At 46.8% G+C, this 17,293-nt stretch overlaps 1 protein-coding gene across 1 annotated transcript; it reads left to right on the top strand.

Moving 5' to 3' along the window:
• The first annotated feature begins 30 nt into the window (after window positions 1–30).
• Window positions 31–16,351, top strand: Lyar (Ly1 antibody reactive). Its single transcript, XM_052736044.1, is given in 10 exon segments — window positions 31–153; window positions 4,402–4,574; window positions 5,348–5,462; window positions 7,652–7,759; window positions 7,848–7,931; window positions 12,144–12,488; window positions 12,490–12,568; window positions 12,841–12,927; window positions 15,155–15,240; window positions 16,046–16,351. Coding segments are annotated over 9 exon segments (1,161 nt in total). The 5' UTR covers window positions 31–153; window positions 4,402–4,452; the 3' UTR covers window positions 16,181–16,351.
• The last annotated feature ends 942 nt before the right edge of the window (window positions 16,352–17,293 follow it).

Below are 17,293 nucleotides of genomic sequence, written 5' to 3'. Positions count from 1 at the left end.
TGGCCGCGATGCGCATGCGCATTGGCGCGCGCCGGCCGGGCATGAGTTCTACGCGGGTGAGCTGGGAGAGCCGGTGGCAGCGCTGCGCTGGGCTGCTGCGGCTCCACGTGCTCCCGGCAGCCGGTTAAGACCGTTGGCGGAGTCTCCTGAGAGGTAAGGGCGGCGGCTTGGAGCCCGGGGCCTGGAAGGAGGGCGATGGCGGCGTGGCCGCCTTCCTTGCGGACCCGCTCGCGGGCAAAGGCTGGAGTCCTGAGCTCCGAGAGAAATTGCGTCCCGGTTTTTAGTCAGAGAGGCTGTCGGGGCCGGACAGATGGCATGGTTGGTCCCCACAGCACAGGGCTGCAGACCTGCTGCCTGATGGGGAGAAGGTTCTTCTTCCTGAGGAGGGCCCTGAGGGCTCCTGGAGCACAGAGGACCAAAGACCTAAAAGGGCGTGCGAATCCCCAAATCTCCCAACTAGAGACAAGCTACTTAACTCTGTTGTGCTTAGCTCCACGTCTGTCCAGAAGGGATGCTAGAGAACCTGACTTGGGGTGTGTGTGTGACGATTACAGGGGTAGAGAGCTTGACATATAGTAGTTGCTCAGGAAATGTCAGGATTTTCCTGCAGCAACTAACGCCTAGGAGAGAGAGGTGAGAGGGATGTGTGTTGCCTGCAAGCCTAACTTCTAGCCATTGAGGGCCTAGGACACGGGTTTGCTCGAATTGTGCCAGATTCCTGGTGTCTACCATAGTACCTAACACATGTAGTTGTTCAGGTGAGGCTGTAGTGGGGAGGCTCGAACTGCAAGGCAGAAGCATAGCTTTGAGCTTTGATGGAAATAGGTACCTGACTCATGGTTTTCCCCCAGGTCCCAGGAAGGTAGAGAGATGTGTGTTTGTCTTTTCTTGTCTTGCACTGCACTTGTGATTTCTGGGAGTTCTCCTGGAAGGGGCTTATGTCTAGTATAGTGTGCTGAGTTCCTATTCTTTTTGTTTGTTTTTTGAGACAGGATTTCTCTGTGTAACAACAGCCCTGGCTGTCCTGGAACTTTCTTTGTAGCCCAGGCTGGTCTCGAACTCACAGAGATCCTCCTGCCTCTGCCTCCCAAGTGCTGGGATTAAAGACATGCACAACTACCGCCTAGCTGAGTCCCTATTTCATAGATAGGGAGAATTTGAAGTTTAAAGGGAGCAGTGTCTTGCTCACTGGATCTTGTGCTGAAGTTGCCAGCCTGGCCTTTAAGATGTGCTGTTTTTAGGGCAAATCTAGTCAGTGTGTGGGCATAAGTTTAAAATTATGCTAAGAGTGGGGAGATAATCCCATCTGTAAAATGCTTGCCACGCAAGCATGAGGACCTGAATCCTCTTGCCCAGAACCTAGGTTAAAAAGCAAGGCATGGTCCGGGCAGTGGTTGCGCACACTTTTAATCCCGGCACTCAGGAGGCAGAGGCAGGCAGATCTCTGTGAGTTCAAGGCCAGCCTGGGCTACAGAGTAAGTTCCAGGAAAGGCGCAAAGCTACACAGAGAAACCCTGTCTTGAAAAACAAAACAAAACAAAGCAAAACAAAACAAAAAAGCAAGGCATGGTGATGAATCCCTGTGGCTCACTAGCCAGCTAGCCTCGTCTAATCAGCAAGCCCTCCAACTGCAGACATGGCTCAGTGATTAAGAATACTGCTCTTTCAGAGGGCCTGGGTTCAATTTCCAGCACCCCAAATCCAAGAGATCCAACGTCGTCTTCTGACCTTTGAGTACTAGGCACATACATAGAGGCAAAACATTTATAGACGTAATAAAATAAATCTTTAAAAAAAAAAAGAGAGAACGGGGGTGGGGTGGGGCGGCACACACTTTTAATCCCAGCACTTAGGAGGCAGAGACAGAGGATCTCTGTGAGTTCGAGGCCAGCCTGGTCTACAGAGCAAGTTCCAGGACAGGCTCCAAAGCTACACAGAGAAACTCTGTCTCAAAAAAAAAGAAAAGAAAGAAAGAAAAGAGAGAGAGAGGAGGTGGGCAACTCCTGAGGTTGACCTCTGGCTTCGCCAGGTACCTCTTGGTCACAGCATTTATTTATCACAGCAATGGAAACCTCACAGGACATTGCTGGCTTCACTTACCCAGGGTTCCGTTCGTAGTTTGTAGCCTTCACACTTGTGATGCTGTTAAGCCTGGACTAAACTAGTATCCTGCTGGATGGGCAGTTGAGCTGGCTTTTGTGATGTGAGCCTTAGCGTTCTTTGTAGTATGTGCTGCATACGCCTCATAAATGAAAGATATTTTCCCCAGATTGGATGTGCTGCACAGCCAAGGTGACCCTGGGGGCTGGGTTGTCCTCCCTGGATCATGAATAAGCTCCTTACAGATCTTATCTCATTAGCCTAGCAGGTGGACACACTGTTTCCCCTTTCATATTAGGTAGATAGAAAAGCAGTTGAATGTGGCTCCAGACTGATGTTTGAGTTGGACAAATAACCTGATTCCAACCTTCCCGAGTTGGTGTTCACACTGTGCCCTGACCGTAGGGACCTGTTCTGTGTAGATGCTGTAAGCACACTTTCTGGCACACCACTTTTGTCACTTCCTCTATCTTGTTTCCAGTGCCCTTTGGGGCCTTTCCCAATCAACAGACCCATGGCTCTCGGGGTTTGCTGAAGCCTGCTCGATCCTCCCTTGGCCAGAAACAGCAGTCCTCGGTGGCGGAGGCTGGAGAGGTGTTTTCTTCGTCAGCCTCATTGTGGAAGTGCTTTCTGATTTTTTTTTTTTTTTTTTTTTTTAGTGGCTATTTTAGCTAATCGCAGCAGCTGCTCCCTGGGCTGTGGTAGCAGTCCATCTCTTAGTATCTAATCAGCGACTTTTGTCTTGTTCTTACATAAATGTGTAAGAGTGTCCAGTCTAGGTGACACCTGAGGTCGGCTCTTGTTCCCGAGTTTTCTCACCTGTGCAGCAGAACTGCTGCCTTTGCTGCCTAGCAAGCAAACAAGCAAACAAAAACCCTCCCTCTGTCTGCCTTGTGCACTGTGATGGTAAGCATCTCAGAAGCCAGGCTGTGGGAAACATTAAACATGGCCCCAGCTCCCTGAGCTGGGACTGTCACACGTCTTTACAAAAATCAGACTAGACAACATTACTCGTGTGGCCTAGAGTGGTCCTGTCTGCTTCGGATGACCGTTGGTGCCAGACTGTAGCCGTCCACATGCCTTCCCTTGCTGATCAGCTCTGTTCGAAAGCTAAGGAGGGAGGCATGTTGGTGTCCAGGACGTGCAGTTTGTATCTAGCGAATAAGATGCCCCAGTGTCTCAACAGTGCCCCACAAGGCAGGGGGACTTTGTACACCTGGGTGTACATTTCCATTCAGGGCTCAATGGAAGAAAACAGTCCTTCCTGTTCTTGCTTTGGCATGACCTCACCAGCACGGGTGGGGGTGGGGGTTGGCATGGTGGTTCATGCTTGAGAACTCACTGTAAACCAAGTGCAGCGTGTTGGTGCTGAGGAGTTCTTACAAGAAACAGAGAAGCAAGTCCTGTATGTTCACTTGCTCCTCAGCTTCGTTTCATACTGAGGGAGGAGGGTTCTGGGTTCAGCAGCTCTCAGTATTTGGACTGAACAAAGCCCATTTTAGTAAGAACAGCACTGCTCTCTTCAAATCCAGTGATTAAAAGACTATGTAAGCATGGAAAGTTACCGTGACATTTGTAGCACTTTAGAAGTCTGTTTGCAGAGTACAGTAGCATGCATGCAGTGTGAACTGGCTGTGTGTGTGCAGATGCCCTCTGTGCTGGGTGCACTTAGGGAGGCTGGCACACCTGGGGTTGGGATCACCTGTGATAGCTTCCTTTTCTTCCTGCCTGATGTGCATAAGCCCTAATGGAACGTGTTCATTTGGCCCTGTCCACTGAGGCCAAGAGGATGTCTTTAGTTTATTTGTGACTCCATCACTGTGCATGTAGGAATCATTTTTAGTCTTCATTGGAATTGTTCTTTACCTTCTCCACCTGCTGAGCTCCACTGCTTGCCGCCCAGCTTTGCTGCTGCTGCAGTCACAGTAACAATCCACACTGCACACCTGCACTGTGGCGCTGGTTACCTCTTTGATTTTGTACATTTTATGTAGGGGGAGGGGTGCTTAAGATCATTAGTGAAAGCTTTATCTGTGCTGCCAATGCCAATCTGCCAGGTTTAAATCCTTTTACGATGTCCTGGGCAAGTTCCTTACTCCCTGAGTCTCTGAGTAAGCTTGTTGCGAAGGCTCAGTACAGTTTCTGGCCTGTGCTAGCACTGAGGGTTTTTCTGACACTGGCAATAGGGTACTTCTCCAAGATTACGGGTAAGCTTTGAGCCTGCTCTTTTTACTGTGGAATTCATTTATTGGGAGGAGTTTTAGCTTATTATAATTACCTTTATCTTGTTTTGGTTTTTAGGGCAAGAGTTCAAACCTGTCTCAGATAGAATATTTAACCATTTAACCAAAAATGGTATTTTTTACATGCAATGCATGCGGTGAATCAGTGAAGAAAGTACAGGTGGAAAAGCACGTATCTATCTGCAGAAACTGTGAATGTCTTTCCTGCATTGACTGTGGGAAAGATTTCTGGTAAGTTCTGAGCATTCCTGAAGGTCCAGGTATAGAAGTCCAGACCCCACCAGGCTTGGGAAAATAGAGGGGCGAAATGAGGACAGAGACAAGAAGGAGGCCTTATGGTCTGCTGACTCAACTTGGTGTGACTCTTCCGGGAGCGTCATTTCATTTTAAGTTAAAGTGAAGACCAAAGGACAGGCTCCTGTTGGTTAGAGAATTTGGGGCTAGCAAGGTGACTCAGTGGGGTTTAAAGCGCCCGCCCTACAAGCTTGACCACCTGAGTTCCATTCTCAGGACCCAAGGTGGAAGAGAGAAATGACTCCCCCAAATTGTCCTCTGGGTACTCTGTGTCACTTAGTACGCATACAGTTTTGGGAGCATATAGTTTATAGCTCAATGGCAGACCTCTTGTCTGGTATGCATGAGGCCCTAGATTCAGTTCCCAGCACCATCAAATTAAAAAAAAAAAAAAAAAAAAAAAAGTTTTTAGAGAAAATGTTATCATTCAGCTTCCCGGCTGGCATTTTGCTTCCACTATCCAATGCAAGGAAGTAAGCACTCAAGGGACTTGGTGGGCATGTATGGGGGAGGGGGTGGTACTTTGTTATGGTTCTGTCAGCTCCCATTGCTTTGAAGAAGGCAACAAATAAGCAGAATAATGCGGGTAAGAATTCGGCTGTTTGCGCAGATGGCCGGGTGTGGAAAGTCACAAACGGTAAGCAGTGTGCTGTCTTTGGGTGTCATTAGCACATTGTCAGCCTAGTGATGGGACTTGGGTCTCTCTGCAGGGGCGATGACTATAAAAGCCACGTGAAGTGCATCAGTGAAGGTCAGAAGTACGGAGGCAAAGACTATGAAGCCAAGACGCACAAAGGTGACGCAAAGCAGCAGGCGTGGATTCAGGTAAGGGTCTCTGTCCAGCCTGTCACTTCCCACACCTGCTTCCTTCTGGGGGTTCGGTGAGAGGTGTCACTTGTGCAGACAAGCCCCAGTGACAGCATGCCTTAGGGTGGAGCAGAAGTGTCAGAACACTTGAGAAAGATAAAATTATGCTCCGTTTATCTTTGGCTGATGTGTTTACAGATTGCGCTCACAATATTCAAGAGTTCCTGCTAACTTTCTTTTAGCTGTAAACTGAAGCATGTACAGGTGCACTCCCTGTGGTAGAGACCTTACAGTTTAAGCTATGTCAGTCTGTCACATCTGAACAAAGTAAACGATTTAACAAGTGTAAGGAATTTTCTAGTTAAATAAAGTGAAAATATTTACCAAAGTGCTGAGCTCCGACTTGAAGGGGAGATCGCTGGACAGATGTCACCTTTGTGGAGACTGCATTTTCTTGAAAATCAAATTACTAATTCCCCTATTGAATGGCAGAGTGTGAGTGTGAACTTGGGGTGTTGGCTTCTGTGAAGGTGCATACTCCTGACATGACCTCATGAAGGACTTAGAGTAGCTGCCCAGTTGAGAAGCTGCAGAAACCTTTAAGATGTGTATAGTGCTGTCAGGATGGCTCAGCTAGAATACGGGTGCTGGCCACCAAGTCCACTAGCCTGAGTTTAATCCTCAGGACTCACGTAGTAGGAGAGAAGTGATGGATACAAGTTGTCTTCTGACCTCCACACAACCCTTTCCCCATTGAGCCATCCTGCTGGCCCTTAATGCTGTCTATCTGGTGTCATGTATAAGATATCATTACCAGATTAGTTATCTTGAAAGTTTTTTTTCCCTAAGATTTTGTAAGTTTAGATCTTTGATCCATTCGGGGTTATGTTTATGTAACATAGGTAAGAGTCCAATTTCCATGTGAGGAGCCACTATTTCTAGAAGGGGGTCCTGTGGTGGTATTGTGTTCCCCAAAATATTGTGTACCTTAATAAACTTATCTGGGGTCAGAGAACAGAAAAACCACAAGATACTTAGGCTAGAAAATATTAGCACACGCCTTTAATCCTAGCATTCCAGAGACAGAAATCCCTCTGGATCTCTGTGAGTTCAAGGCCGCAGTGGAAACAGCCAGGCATGGTGACTCACACCTTTAATCCCAGAAAGCAGCCTTTAATCCCAGGGAGTGGTGGTAGAAAGCAGAAAGGTTTATAAGGCGTGAGGACCAGAAACTAGAAGCATTTGGCTGGTTAAGCTTTCAGGCTTCTAGCAGCAGTTCAGCTGAGAGCCATTCAGATATGAGGACACAGAAGCTTCCAGTCTGAGGAAACAAGACCAGCTGAGAAGTTGGCCAGGTGAGGTTAGCTGTGGCTTGTTCTGGTACTCTGACCTTCCAGCATTTACCCCAATAACTGGCCTCGGGTTTGATCTTATTAATAAGAACTGTTAAGATTCATGCTGCAGGGTCCGTTCTTCCATGGACTGGTCTTGACATCCTTGTCAAAAACCCTTTGACCATATCCTCAGGGGCCTATTCCTGCATTTTCCAGTGGTCTTTGTGGCAGTACCACACTCTTTGGATCATTGTGTTTTTGTAGTGAGTTTTGAATTTAAAAAAAAAAAAAAAAACCTTTTATTTTTCAAGATTGTTTTTGTCCTTTGGAGTCCCTCAGGATTTCATGTGAATTAGAGCACACGTACATCTGGACTTTGCCAGGACTTTCAGGTTGGCATCTTAATGTGGTCTTGGCCCATGAGATTAATGCCCTCTTTGGTTCTTGTAACAGTGTGTTTAGTTCATAATTCTTTCACCTCTTTGGTTGTGGCTTTTCTAATTAGTCTGTTCTTTATGTTATATTGGAAATGGAATCTCCTAATGTTCACAGTTGAATTGTTTTTTGTTGGTGTATAAAAATGCAGCTTGCTTTTTAAGTGTGTATTGTGCAGCTCTGCTGAACAAGTTGTTCTAACTGGTTGCCTCCTTCAAATACTGCCTGTGGATATTTGACCTGATTTTGTCCCTTCTGTTAGGAAGGCTTTGGCTTCTTTTTCTTGCCCAATAACATTGGCCAGGACTTCAGTGCTATGTGGAATCGGAGAATATTTGTCATTACACATAGATGTAAATATAGAATCTTGGTTTCGAAGGTAAGAGCCCTTTGGCCATGCCAATATGTCAGTTGTTTATTTTCTTCTTTTTTTAATAGAAAATTAATGAATTAATAAAGAAACCCAATGTCAGCCCTAAGGTTCGAGAACTTTTGCAGCAAATCAGTGCTTTTGACAATGTTCCCAGAAAAAAGGCAAAGTTTCAGGTATGGATTTAAATGATGTTCCCAAACCAGGGTGTGGCCCATCAGTGACCTGTAAGAGGGGACAGTGACTTTCTCTTTGTGTCTGCAGAACTGGATGAGGAACAGCCTGAAAGTGCACAGCGACTCTGTTCTGGAGCAGGTGTGGAACATCTTCTCTGAAGCGTCCAGCAGTGTGAGTCCACTCCACTTTGCAATTGCAGTATGACAGTCAGCTGGGAATAACGGAATGGTGTGCTATGTGTGGAGGTTGAGGGCATTTCCACAGAGCCTCTGCTCTCTCCTTGATGGGCAGGAATGAGCTGGGAGCACCCGGTGTGCAGAGGCAGCCATTCGGCCTGCATGCATGGCAGTGGGACCAATCTTCGTGGAATGATTGGCATAGCCGTGGGCTGGGTGAATGGGAGTGATCCAGGATTTTATGTCTGGCTGACCTGATTCTGGACTCAGCTGTGTTCTGTGTGTTTGATCATGGTCACATTATTTAGCCTCAGATCCTCAGTTTCCTAATCTAAAACATCTGTGCTATTATACACTTTTTATTTATTCCTTACTTACTGCAGACCTCAAATGTCTAGGAGTGACTTGGTACTGTGAAAGATATTTATAAACAGGCTGAGGGCATCCCATCTTTCAGCCAGAGTGTGGGGTCCCAAACCCCCTGCATGTTATAGTGTTCCTGTGGGTATTTAGTGGATGGTCAGTCATCCTGAGCCTGCTTCTGCTACAGGGAGAGCATTTGCACCATTAACCACCTATTGGTGAAAGTGATTGGGTAGAGAGCCCCCGGGTGTAAGTTATTAAAATGTATTAGCCAGCTTCCCACTGCCGTAATGAACATCTGAGGTGACCATAGAAATGGGACTTGGCTTGCTATTCTTCACCCAAGTTGTTGGTTCCATTGTCCATTTCCAGCTACCCACGTCCATCCTGTTTGGGAACTTTGTTTAGTGGTTTGAAAACAGGAGGATGCTCTGACTAGTCTAGTGCTTGCTGCACAGGCATGAGGACCTGACTTTGGATCCCCGGTGTTCACATACAAGCTTGGCATGGCGGTACTTGTCTGTGGTACTTGTAATCCTGGCGATGAGGGGGCAGAGAGAGGTGGATCCCAAGGACTTGTTAGCCAATCTGTCTAGCCTAAATAAACAGCTTCAGGCTCTGTGAGAGACCCTGACTCAGAACATAGGGTGGAAAGTGGCTTTAAAAGATACCTGATGTTGACCTCTGGCTTCCACACATACACACACAAGCGAGTGTTCCTGTATCTATGCACACACAAAAAGGGAAAGTTAGTTTGAGCAGCAAAGTGAGATCAAAAGGAAACTCACCTTTATGGTATATCTTGCACTTGTCTCCACAGTACACAGAATGGACCATTGAAATCTTAAAACCGTTTATCATTTAATGGACATGAATGTGACATATAATTTTAAAAGGTTGTTTGTTATTTTCACAAAAAATTCAGATTTGAAATTGCTTAGTTCAGATGTGGGATTTTGACTTTTTTTCTAGTTTTTTGGAATTCTTGAACTCATGAAAAATTGAAGAAAATGACTAGCCAACTCCTGCTGTGTTCTGACAGCTAAGCAGTGGCTGGTTCCAGCAGCCCCCCCACCCCCGCCCCCATACCTCTGCCCAGTGACTATCTACAGAGCAAAGGGCCTCTGGCTTGGTTTAGCCTTGGTTTAGGCATATCCTCTCACTGCAGGTATAGCAGCAGTGGGGTTTTCTATTTCTGATGTATGGCTTCTCCCATGTCAGTTAGCAGGGGTGCTGTGGCTACAGCCATCATCAGGTGATGTCCCTGCCTCAGTGGAGCTAGTGTGGTGGAAACAGCAGTGGATGAGGGGTTACATATAAGCCAAGTCTTAGTGCTGTGAAGGGCAAAAGACATGGGCAGAGAGGAAAGGGGGTGTTCTACTGTGGAAGAGTTGGGCAAGGCATCGCTCGGGAGCAGGGAGTGGAGTGGCATGAAGTGGGAAGACCTGAGTCTCTAAGAACTTCTGTGTGTCTTCCATCCTGCAGCCGTGCGCTGGTTTGACACCAGCTGGAGACTGAGTCTAAGTTTAGTAGAAGGGGAGTTGAAGGCTCAGGCACTCTGGTCACGTGTTACTGTTTGAGTATTGAATGTCCCCAAAGGCCCATGTGTTGAAGGCTCATCCTCAGCTTCTGGCACTATTGGGAGGTGTGGAGCTTTTAGCAAGTGGGTCCTGGTCAGAGGAAGTTAGGACATTGAGGACATGCCTTTGAGGGGGTGTTGAGACCTCAGCCTCTTCCTTGTTCTCTTTGCTTTCTGATTCATGATATGAATGGTTTACCTGCCGCGCCCTTGCCTGAGACCCAAAGCTTTTCGGTCTTACATAGGAACCTTCAGAATCATCAGCTGAGATAAATGTTTGCTTAGCTGGTCACCTCAGATGTTCATTATGGCAGTGGGAAGCTGGCTAATACATTTTAGTAACTTACCAGAAGAAGACAATCATAGGAAAAGGGTGAAGGATGTCTCCCACTCCTCCTCCTGGGTCTGTTTCTGTATTTGTGTTAAGTCTCCTTTCCCTGGGAGCCTTGTCAGCTTCTGAGAAATCCTCAACACTTAGTTGGTCTGCTTCCCGGTGCAGCCCTCCCAGGCACTGGGTTAGTGCAGCAAGTGAAGGCTGGTTTGCCTTCATTTTGGCATTGCAGAGAGGACTGACTGGGTAACTTGTTCCATGTCATTTGGAAGTGACTGAGGAGTGGAACTTGCTGTCATGCTTGTGGGTGCCTCAACCCAGGCTTCCAGCACCTTTGGCAGCCTTATCCCTCCCTCTGCAGAGGCCCACAGCTCACAGGCAGTTCAGTGCCTGTCCTCATACATCCTGAGAGTTCAAGGTAGGAATGTAGCAGAAAGGGGACCTGTCGCATGGGCCCTGCTGCCCATTCTTACTGAGTACGGAAGGAGGCAGGAAGTCTGTTTCAGCACAGTGCATACAATGCCCTGGATTTCTGGGCTACAGTGACCTCAGGCTGGGCTCTTTGTGAAGGAAAGAGGCTTGTCTGGCTCACACTTTTGGAGGTTGGAAGTCTAAAATGAGGTGGTTCCGTCTGTTCAGCTTCTGGCAGACACAGGTAGTGTGTGATGGGAGCATTTTGGGAAGTGGTAACATGGTTGGCAGGAAGCTAGCAAGGTTCAGGGTAGGTTTGGTCTTGACTCACTGAGGGCAGCATCCCTGATAACCCAGCCTCCATAGGCCCCTGTCTTGAGGTTCTGCCCCTTCTGGTTCCATCACGTCTGAAGCCAACCTTCATGCCTGCCCCTGCGAGAGGCGCTCAGACCCTAGCAAATTTTACTCCCTATTCTTCCCACTGGCAGCTGTCCATGACTGTGCTGAGGGTGGCCATCTCATCTGGAGAAGGGTGATGTGCAGTGCCTTTGTCTGTACCCATTTACAGAACACTTGCCTGCGTTGTGTCCACTGCACTACACACAGGGCATACCTTTCTTATGTTAGCTGTACTCTGTCTTACAGGTGACTCCGCCACAAATGGCAGTTACACGTGCTTTGTCCTGCAGATGAAGCAGTGGCTCCTGGGTACCTGCTACCTACAGCTCCCTGACACTGTACTTGGCTTTTTGGTGTTTTGGGTTTTGTTTTTTTTTAAACCCTTTGTTCTTTGGGGGCCTGCCGCCCAGCTCCCAAATAAACACATGGGCATTTATTATTACTTATAAATGCCTGGCCTTAGCTTAGCTTGTTTCTAGAAAGCTTTTCTTAACTTAAGTTATCCCATCTACCTTTTGCCTCTGGGCTTTTACCTTTTTCTATTTCTGTATATCTTTTCTTTCTTATTCTGTGACTGACTGTGTGGCTGGCTCCTCACGCCTCCTCCTTTTCTCGTTCCTCTCTTCTCTCTTTCTCCTATTTATTCTCTCTGCCTGCCAGCCCTGCCTATCCTTTCTCCTGCCTGGCTATTGGCTGTTCAGCTCTTTATTAGACCATCAAGTGTTTTAGACAAAGTACCACAGCTTCACAGAGTTAAACAAATACAACGTAAAACAATGCAACACATCTTTGCATCATTAAACAAATATTCCACAGCATAAGCAAATGTAACACACCTTCAACTAATATTCCACAACATGACACCCCACACCTGGCTGTTGTGTCCTCATCTAGATGAAGTGTGACAGTGAGCCAGAATCACAGGCTAGCTTCCTTTCACCCTTTAATATCATGAGAACAGGTTCCAGAGTGGGGTGGGAGCTGGGGCTGTTATCTGCTGTTGTTCCTTTTGTACTTGCATTGCTAAATTTTAGCTGTTGGTGTCACAGGCATAAGCAGTATAGTATGGACAGTAGGCGTGGTCAGACCACATACTCAGATGATTCTTGTTTTTACTTCATCAGGAGCAAGATCAGCAGCCACCCAGCCACGTGGCCAAGCCACCTGCAGAGATCCCCACTAAGATTCCGTCTGTGAAGACAAATGGCACCACGGAAGAACAGGGAGAGACAAAGAAGAATAAAAGAGAAAGGAAGGAGGAGCGACAGAAGAAGAGGAAGAAAGAGAAGAAGGAGCTGAAGTCGGAAAACCACCAGGAAAACCTCAAGGGCCAGAAGCCAAAGAAGCGCAAGAAGGGCCAGGAGGCTGGACATGAGGCTGGTGGGGAGGGGACCACTGAGGCCAACGGCCCACCAGAAAAGAAGAGGGCCCGGGGTGGGCAGGCCTCAGAAGAGGATGCAGATGGAAACGGGGGGCCCTGAGGAAGATGCTGATGAGGGCCAGACCAAGACGGGGGCAGGAAAACAGAAGCAGCAAAAACACTTCGAAGGTGTGTGCTCAGCCCGCACACTGAGTTCTCAGTGGGGCTGTGAGTTGGGTACAGGGAAATAAATGTTTTCGGCCTCACATTCTGGACCAGGTAGGGAGAAGGGCAGAAGCTCTAGGGGTCCAGCTGACCCCACCTCTCAGCCTTCTCTTGCTCATCTCCAGCAAGCATATAACGGAACCTGCAGAATGAGGTCCAGGGAGGGAGCTGGCATGCTGATGCTGAGCTGGGCTTTTGTGGCCAGAAGCAGTTAACCCTTTTTGCTTCTCTCACAGTTGAGTCCAATTGCAAGAAGAAAAAGATGAAGTCGTCAGGACCGCCTGAGGAGGGAGAGGCCGAGGACCATGAGGCTCCAGCCAAAGGTACCACTGCCTGTGTTTATCCTGTGTGGGTAGGGAAAAGAAGCTCCTGCCAGAGGCAGACAGGCACTTCCCTGCAGGGTCATGCCCATCAGAGGCACAACTAAGGATTTTAAAGTGAACCCAGTGCTCCAGGCCTATGGGTTGGTACCACAGTGCCTCTGTCCTCTCTTAAGGAAAAAGGAGAGTCTGGGTTGAAAACAGAAATGTTGGCCAGTGTTTCGTTACTGTAACAACTATCTGAGATGATCAAACTATAAAATGAGTAACTTTGACTCATGGTCACTAGTCCTATGATTTAGGGTCTGTGGTCGGGCCTTGCTGCTCAGAAGGCCAAAAAGGGAAAAGAAGAGCCTCAGATCCCACAGCCTCGTGAAGGTCAGTTCTGCAATGACCCAAAGACTTACTAGTGTCCCACATTGTCAGGGTTCCAAGCTGGGCTCCAGTCTTTAGGGGCACTCCGGATCCAAACCATAGCAATATATTGTCTTTAGTTGGCAGTGAGCCCAGTGTGGTTTTCCAAGGCTTGTTCCCTTCCCACCTTCCCCGTCTGCTTTGTCTAGCTTCTCCTCCTGTAGAGATATCTTGAGGTCCAGGTAGTTGTAGCTGTCCCATCTCTGCCTCTGGGTCTGTTCCTAGTATCTCCTTGCATGGAGCTACATGGCTACCTCCCAACCCCATTAAGCTCTCCATATATGTACTGTCAGAATCCAAGACCATGGGGCTCCTTAAAAGTTCTGTGAAGTGGCAAATCCGTACACTCTGTGGAGACTCCCACCCTCTCCTGCCAGTAGAAATGAGCCAAATGGGAGTTAGAGCCATAGGAGGAGCTTCATCAGATCTCTTGAAGCCTCTCTCTGACTTTGTAGACTGAAGGCTTTTACGGATTAAGTTGTTTCTTTTATTGGCCTTTTGTCCCTTTTCTGGTTGGGTTTGGGGTTTTTGTTCTCTCACTATTATAATTTTGAGACTTCTTTATATATCATATATGTATGTATTATATCTATATATTTGTTTTGTTTTATTTTTGAGACAGAGTTTCTCTGTGTAGCCCTGGCTGTCCTGAAACTCACTCTGTAGACCAGGCTGGCCTTGAACTCACAGAGATCTGCCTGCCTCTGCCTCTTAAAGGCGTGTGCCACCATACCCAGCTCCCCCTGCCCTGCCCCCACCTCCAATTAAGGCTTGAAAGGAATGGGGCCTTGTCTGTGCTAAGCAAACATTCCATCACTGAGCTTCATCCATGACCTCTCCTATTATTTTGGGACAAAAGTATCACCAAAGTTATCCAGGCTGGCCTTGACCTTACTCTGTACGCCAGGCTAGCTGGCCTTGAATTTGTGACCTTCCTGCCTAGCCCCCCTAGTTGGGATTACAGGCCTGTGTCCATAGCCTACTTCCTGCTTACCTGGCTTTCTCTCCAGACCTTGAGGTGGTGGGTATTCCTGCTGCCAGGAAGAGCAAGGAAGTCCAAGTCCCCTGCTTCTTGTCACTGCCAAAGGGGTTCCCCCTTGTGGCCTCTCCCACCAACATGGACAAAAGTTCAGATTTTTTTGTTCATCTTTGACACTGTCTCTGTCCCTGCCATAGCCTTTAGAAGGCAGGATTCTAGCCCCCAACTCAACCTTGGCCAGCAATGGTCAATGGTTGAACATAGGCTATGGCACTAGCCTAGAGTTAATGGTTGTGCTGTCAGTGTTGGTGATAGGCCAGGCCTCCCCTTTCTCTGCTCCTTTGCTGAATCTGTAGGTGTGGACTGGGCTGACTTGTACCTGGTGGCCTTCTAGGTCACTGGCTTTCTTGACTCCACATCTAGACTATGGAGCAGACAGAGCCTGCCCCATGGCAGGCCCTGACACAATGCCAGTCTGTGTCTCACCACCTTTCTGTCTGACATTCAGCTATGGGCCTAGCAGGAAAAGCAAGAGCAGGCTTAGGTGCTCAGCTGTATCTAACATACCCCACTGTCTCTGTGGATGCTCAGCTCAATGTTTCTGTTGATCCTTTCTCCCAGGAGGCTGTCCCTACCATGATTCTTGAGGGGACCATCTCTCCACACTGAGTACATAATTGGTGCCTAGAGGTCTCCATTACTGGTGAAGAGCTTGGGTGCCTTGTTCATGGGAGAGTCATGTTATTTCCCAGGAAGCACACAACTGTGAATACATTTTTTCTTTGCCCTTGGGTGACAAGACAAAAAAGGCCTTATGCATCATTCTTTGCATTGCAGGTAAATTCAACTGGAAGGGGACCATTAAAGCCGTTCTGAAGCAGGCTCCAGACAATGAGATCTCAGTCAAAAAGTTAAAGAAAAAGGTACATCCTGTAACAAAATAAGGCATGGAACAGCTGGGGAGGGGTTGTTTCTAAAAGTATATGTGTGTTGTTTGACCTGAAACACTGAGACAGACAGACATTCAGAGCTGCTCATGTGTACAACTGGAACAAGCCCATCTACCGTGCAGCCACGCCAGGGTGGCTCTCTGTCTAAAGACTGCATGCAGTGCCTACAGTTGACTGTACTGGAAATGACCAGAAGTGATTTTTCCAGGCACTTTGTTCTCTCTGATGTAAATGATTGCTGGTACTTTTTCCAAAAAAAGTTTTATTGTGTTATTTACTAGTGTGAGTGAGTGAGTGAGAGAGAGAGAGAGAGAGAGAGAGAGAGAGAGAGAGAGAGAGAGAGAGAGAGAGAGAGAGAGTGAGTGAGTGTGAGTTATTTGTGTGTGCGTGCGCATAAATGTGGAGGTCAGAGTACAGCTTGTAGGAATATGTTTTCTCCTTTCACCATTTTGGGCCCTGTGGATTGAACTAAGTCATCAGGCTTGCAAGGCAAGTCCCTTCCTTTGAGCCATCTTGCCAGTCCCTCTTTCTTTTTGATTCTGTAGTGCTGTGTGACATGTAGTTGTGTATGCACCTGGGCATACTGGGCAGCTGCTGGGTCTCCACAAGCGGGGCATGCTTGTGTGACCAGCTTCTGGGTTTCTTTTATCTTGTAATGTTGACCCACATCTGGACCTTTTTCCATATACTTCATGCCCAAAGAAGCCTTGATAGGTAGATTTGCCAAGCACATCTATGACATGACCTCCCTACCTGACATCTGTTTCTTTTTGTAAAGGTTATAGCTCAGTACCATGCAGTGACGAGCGACCATCACATGTCAGAGGAAGAGCTCCTGGCCATCTTCAACAAGAAAATTAGCAAGAACCCCACTTTTAAGGTGCTGAAGGACAGAGTCAAGCTTCTGAAGTGAGCACTCCATTGCTTCACACACTTCTATTGACTGCTTCCCTCTACTGTTTGTGAAATATGTAATGAACTATAACAACCTGAATTTTGCTTTCTGAAACTGTATTTTTAAGTTAAGGAAAAAATATATTTTTGTTAAAACTTTTATGAAAAAATAAAATATATTCTTCTTGAATTCTGTGTCAATAGTAAAAAGTTCATGTACTTGAAGAAAATTGCCAGAGTCCAGCTCCGGATGAGGGCAGGGTCTGAAGATGGATGGATGCAAGAGCCTCGACAGAAGGAATCAGACACGGGACATTTCTTAGTTTCGTTTTAGGAGAGATGGTCAGAGGAAGCACATCTCAGTGCGACTTGTCCTACTCTGACAACCTGTATCTCTCACAGGCTTTATTTATACAGAATTTAGTAAGCAGGGATACATTCATAATGTTTCAAAGCAGATCTTATCATTTTTGGTTTTGGACATGTATTTCACTTCCTTTTGCTCATCTTTTAGTCATCATTAATAAACTATGACAGAACAGAGTTATCATTTCCAATCATTTTTCCCTCAAGTTTTGACATCATTAATAAACAGTTATCATTCTTACTCATTAACCCCATAACCCAATTTTAAGAATCTAGTAGCATATGACAGCCGGTTCTTTGCTGGTAGCTTTGGTTGCTTCAAGGACACTAGACCAAAACAAAAATCTTCAAGTCATCCTGGGCATATTGCCATGTCCCAAGTAGTGTATTATTAACTCTTAGTGATCAAAGTGCCCAGGAAAAATCCTCAAGCCAAAGCTGCTGCAGTTATTATTCAAATTCTGGCACAATATAATGTTCACATATCTTTATAGAATTTGCCTATATGTCTAATCCTGGTATTCTGTTGTTCTTTGGTCATATGACATTACCGTGACTCTGTATGTACTAACTTTTCTAAGAAAGGGAGATCTTCACATCTCATTCTTTTTATCATCTTTCCACTCCATACTTTGCTCATCAATATGTCTCTGTAGGGCAGAGGTATATGCCATGTAATTGTCTGAGTATACAGTGGGAAGAGGCTTGTAATCTGAACTGTGGCCAACCCCTCTAGCCCACCAAATCTTGTTGACCTTTTTAAGTT

The sequence above is a fragment of the Peromyscus californicus genome, unplaced genomic scaffold (genome assembly GCF_007827085.1).
Source record: "Peromyscus californicus insignis strain IS unplaced genomic scaffold, ASM782708v3 Scaffold_13__1_contigs__length_99412109, whole genome shotgun sequence".
Classification (NCBI taxonomy): Eukaryota; Metazoa; Chordata; class Mammalia; order Rodentia; family Cricetidae; genus Peromyscus; species Peromyscus californicus.
Note: the sequence above shows the minus strand (reverse complement) of the source record. Positions and strands in the feature narration are given on the sequence as shown.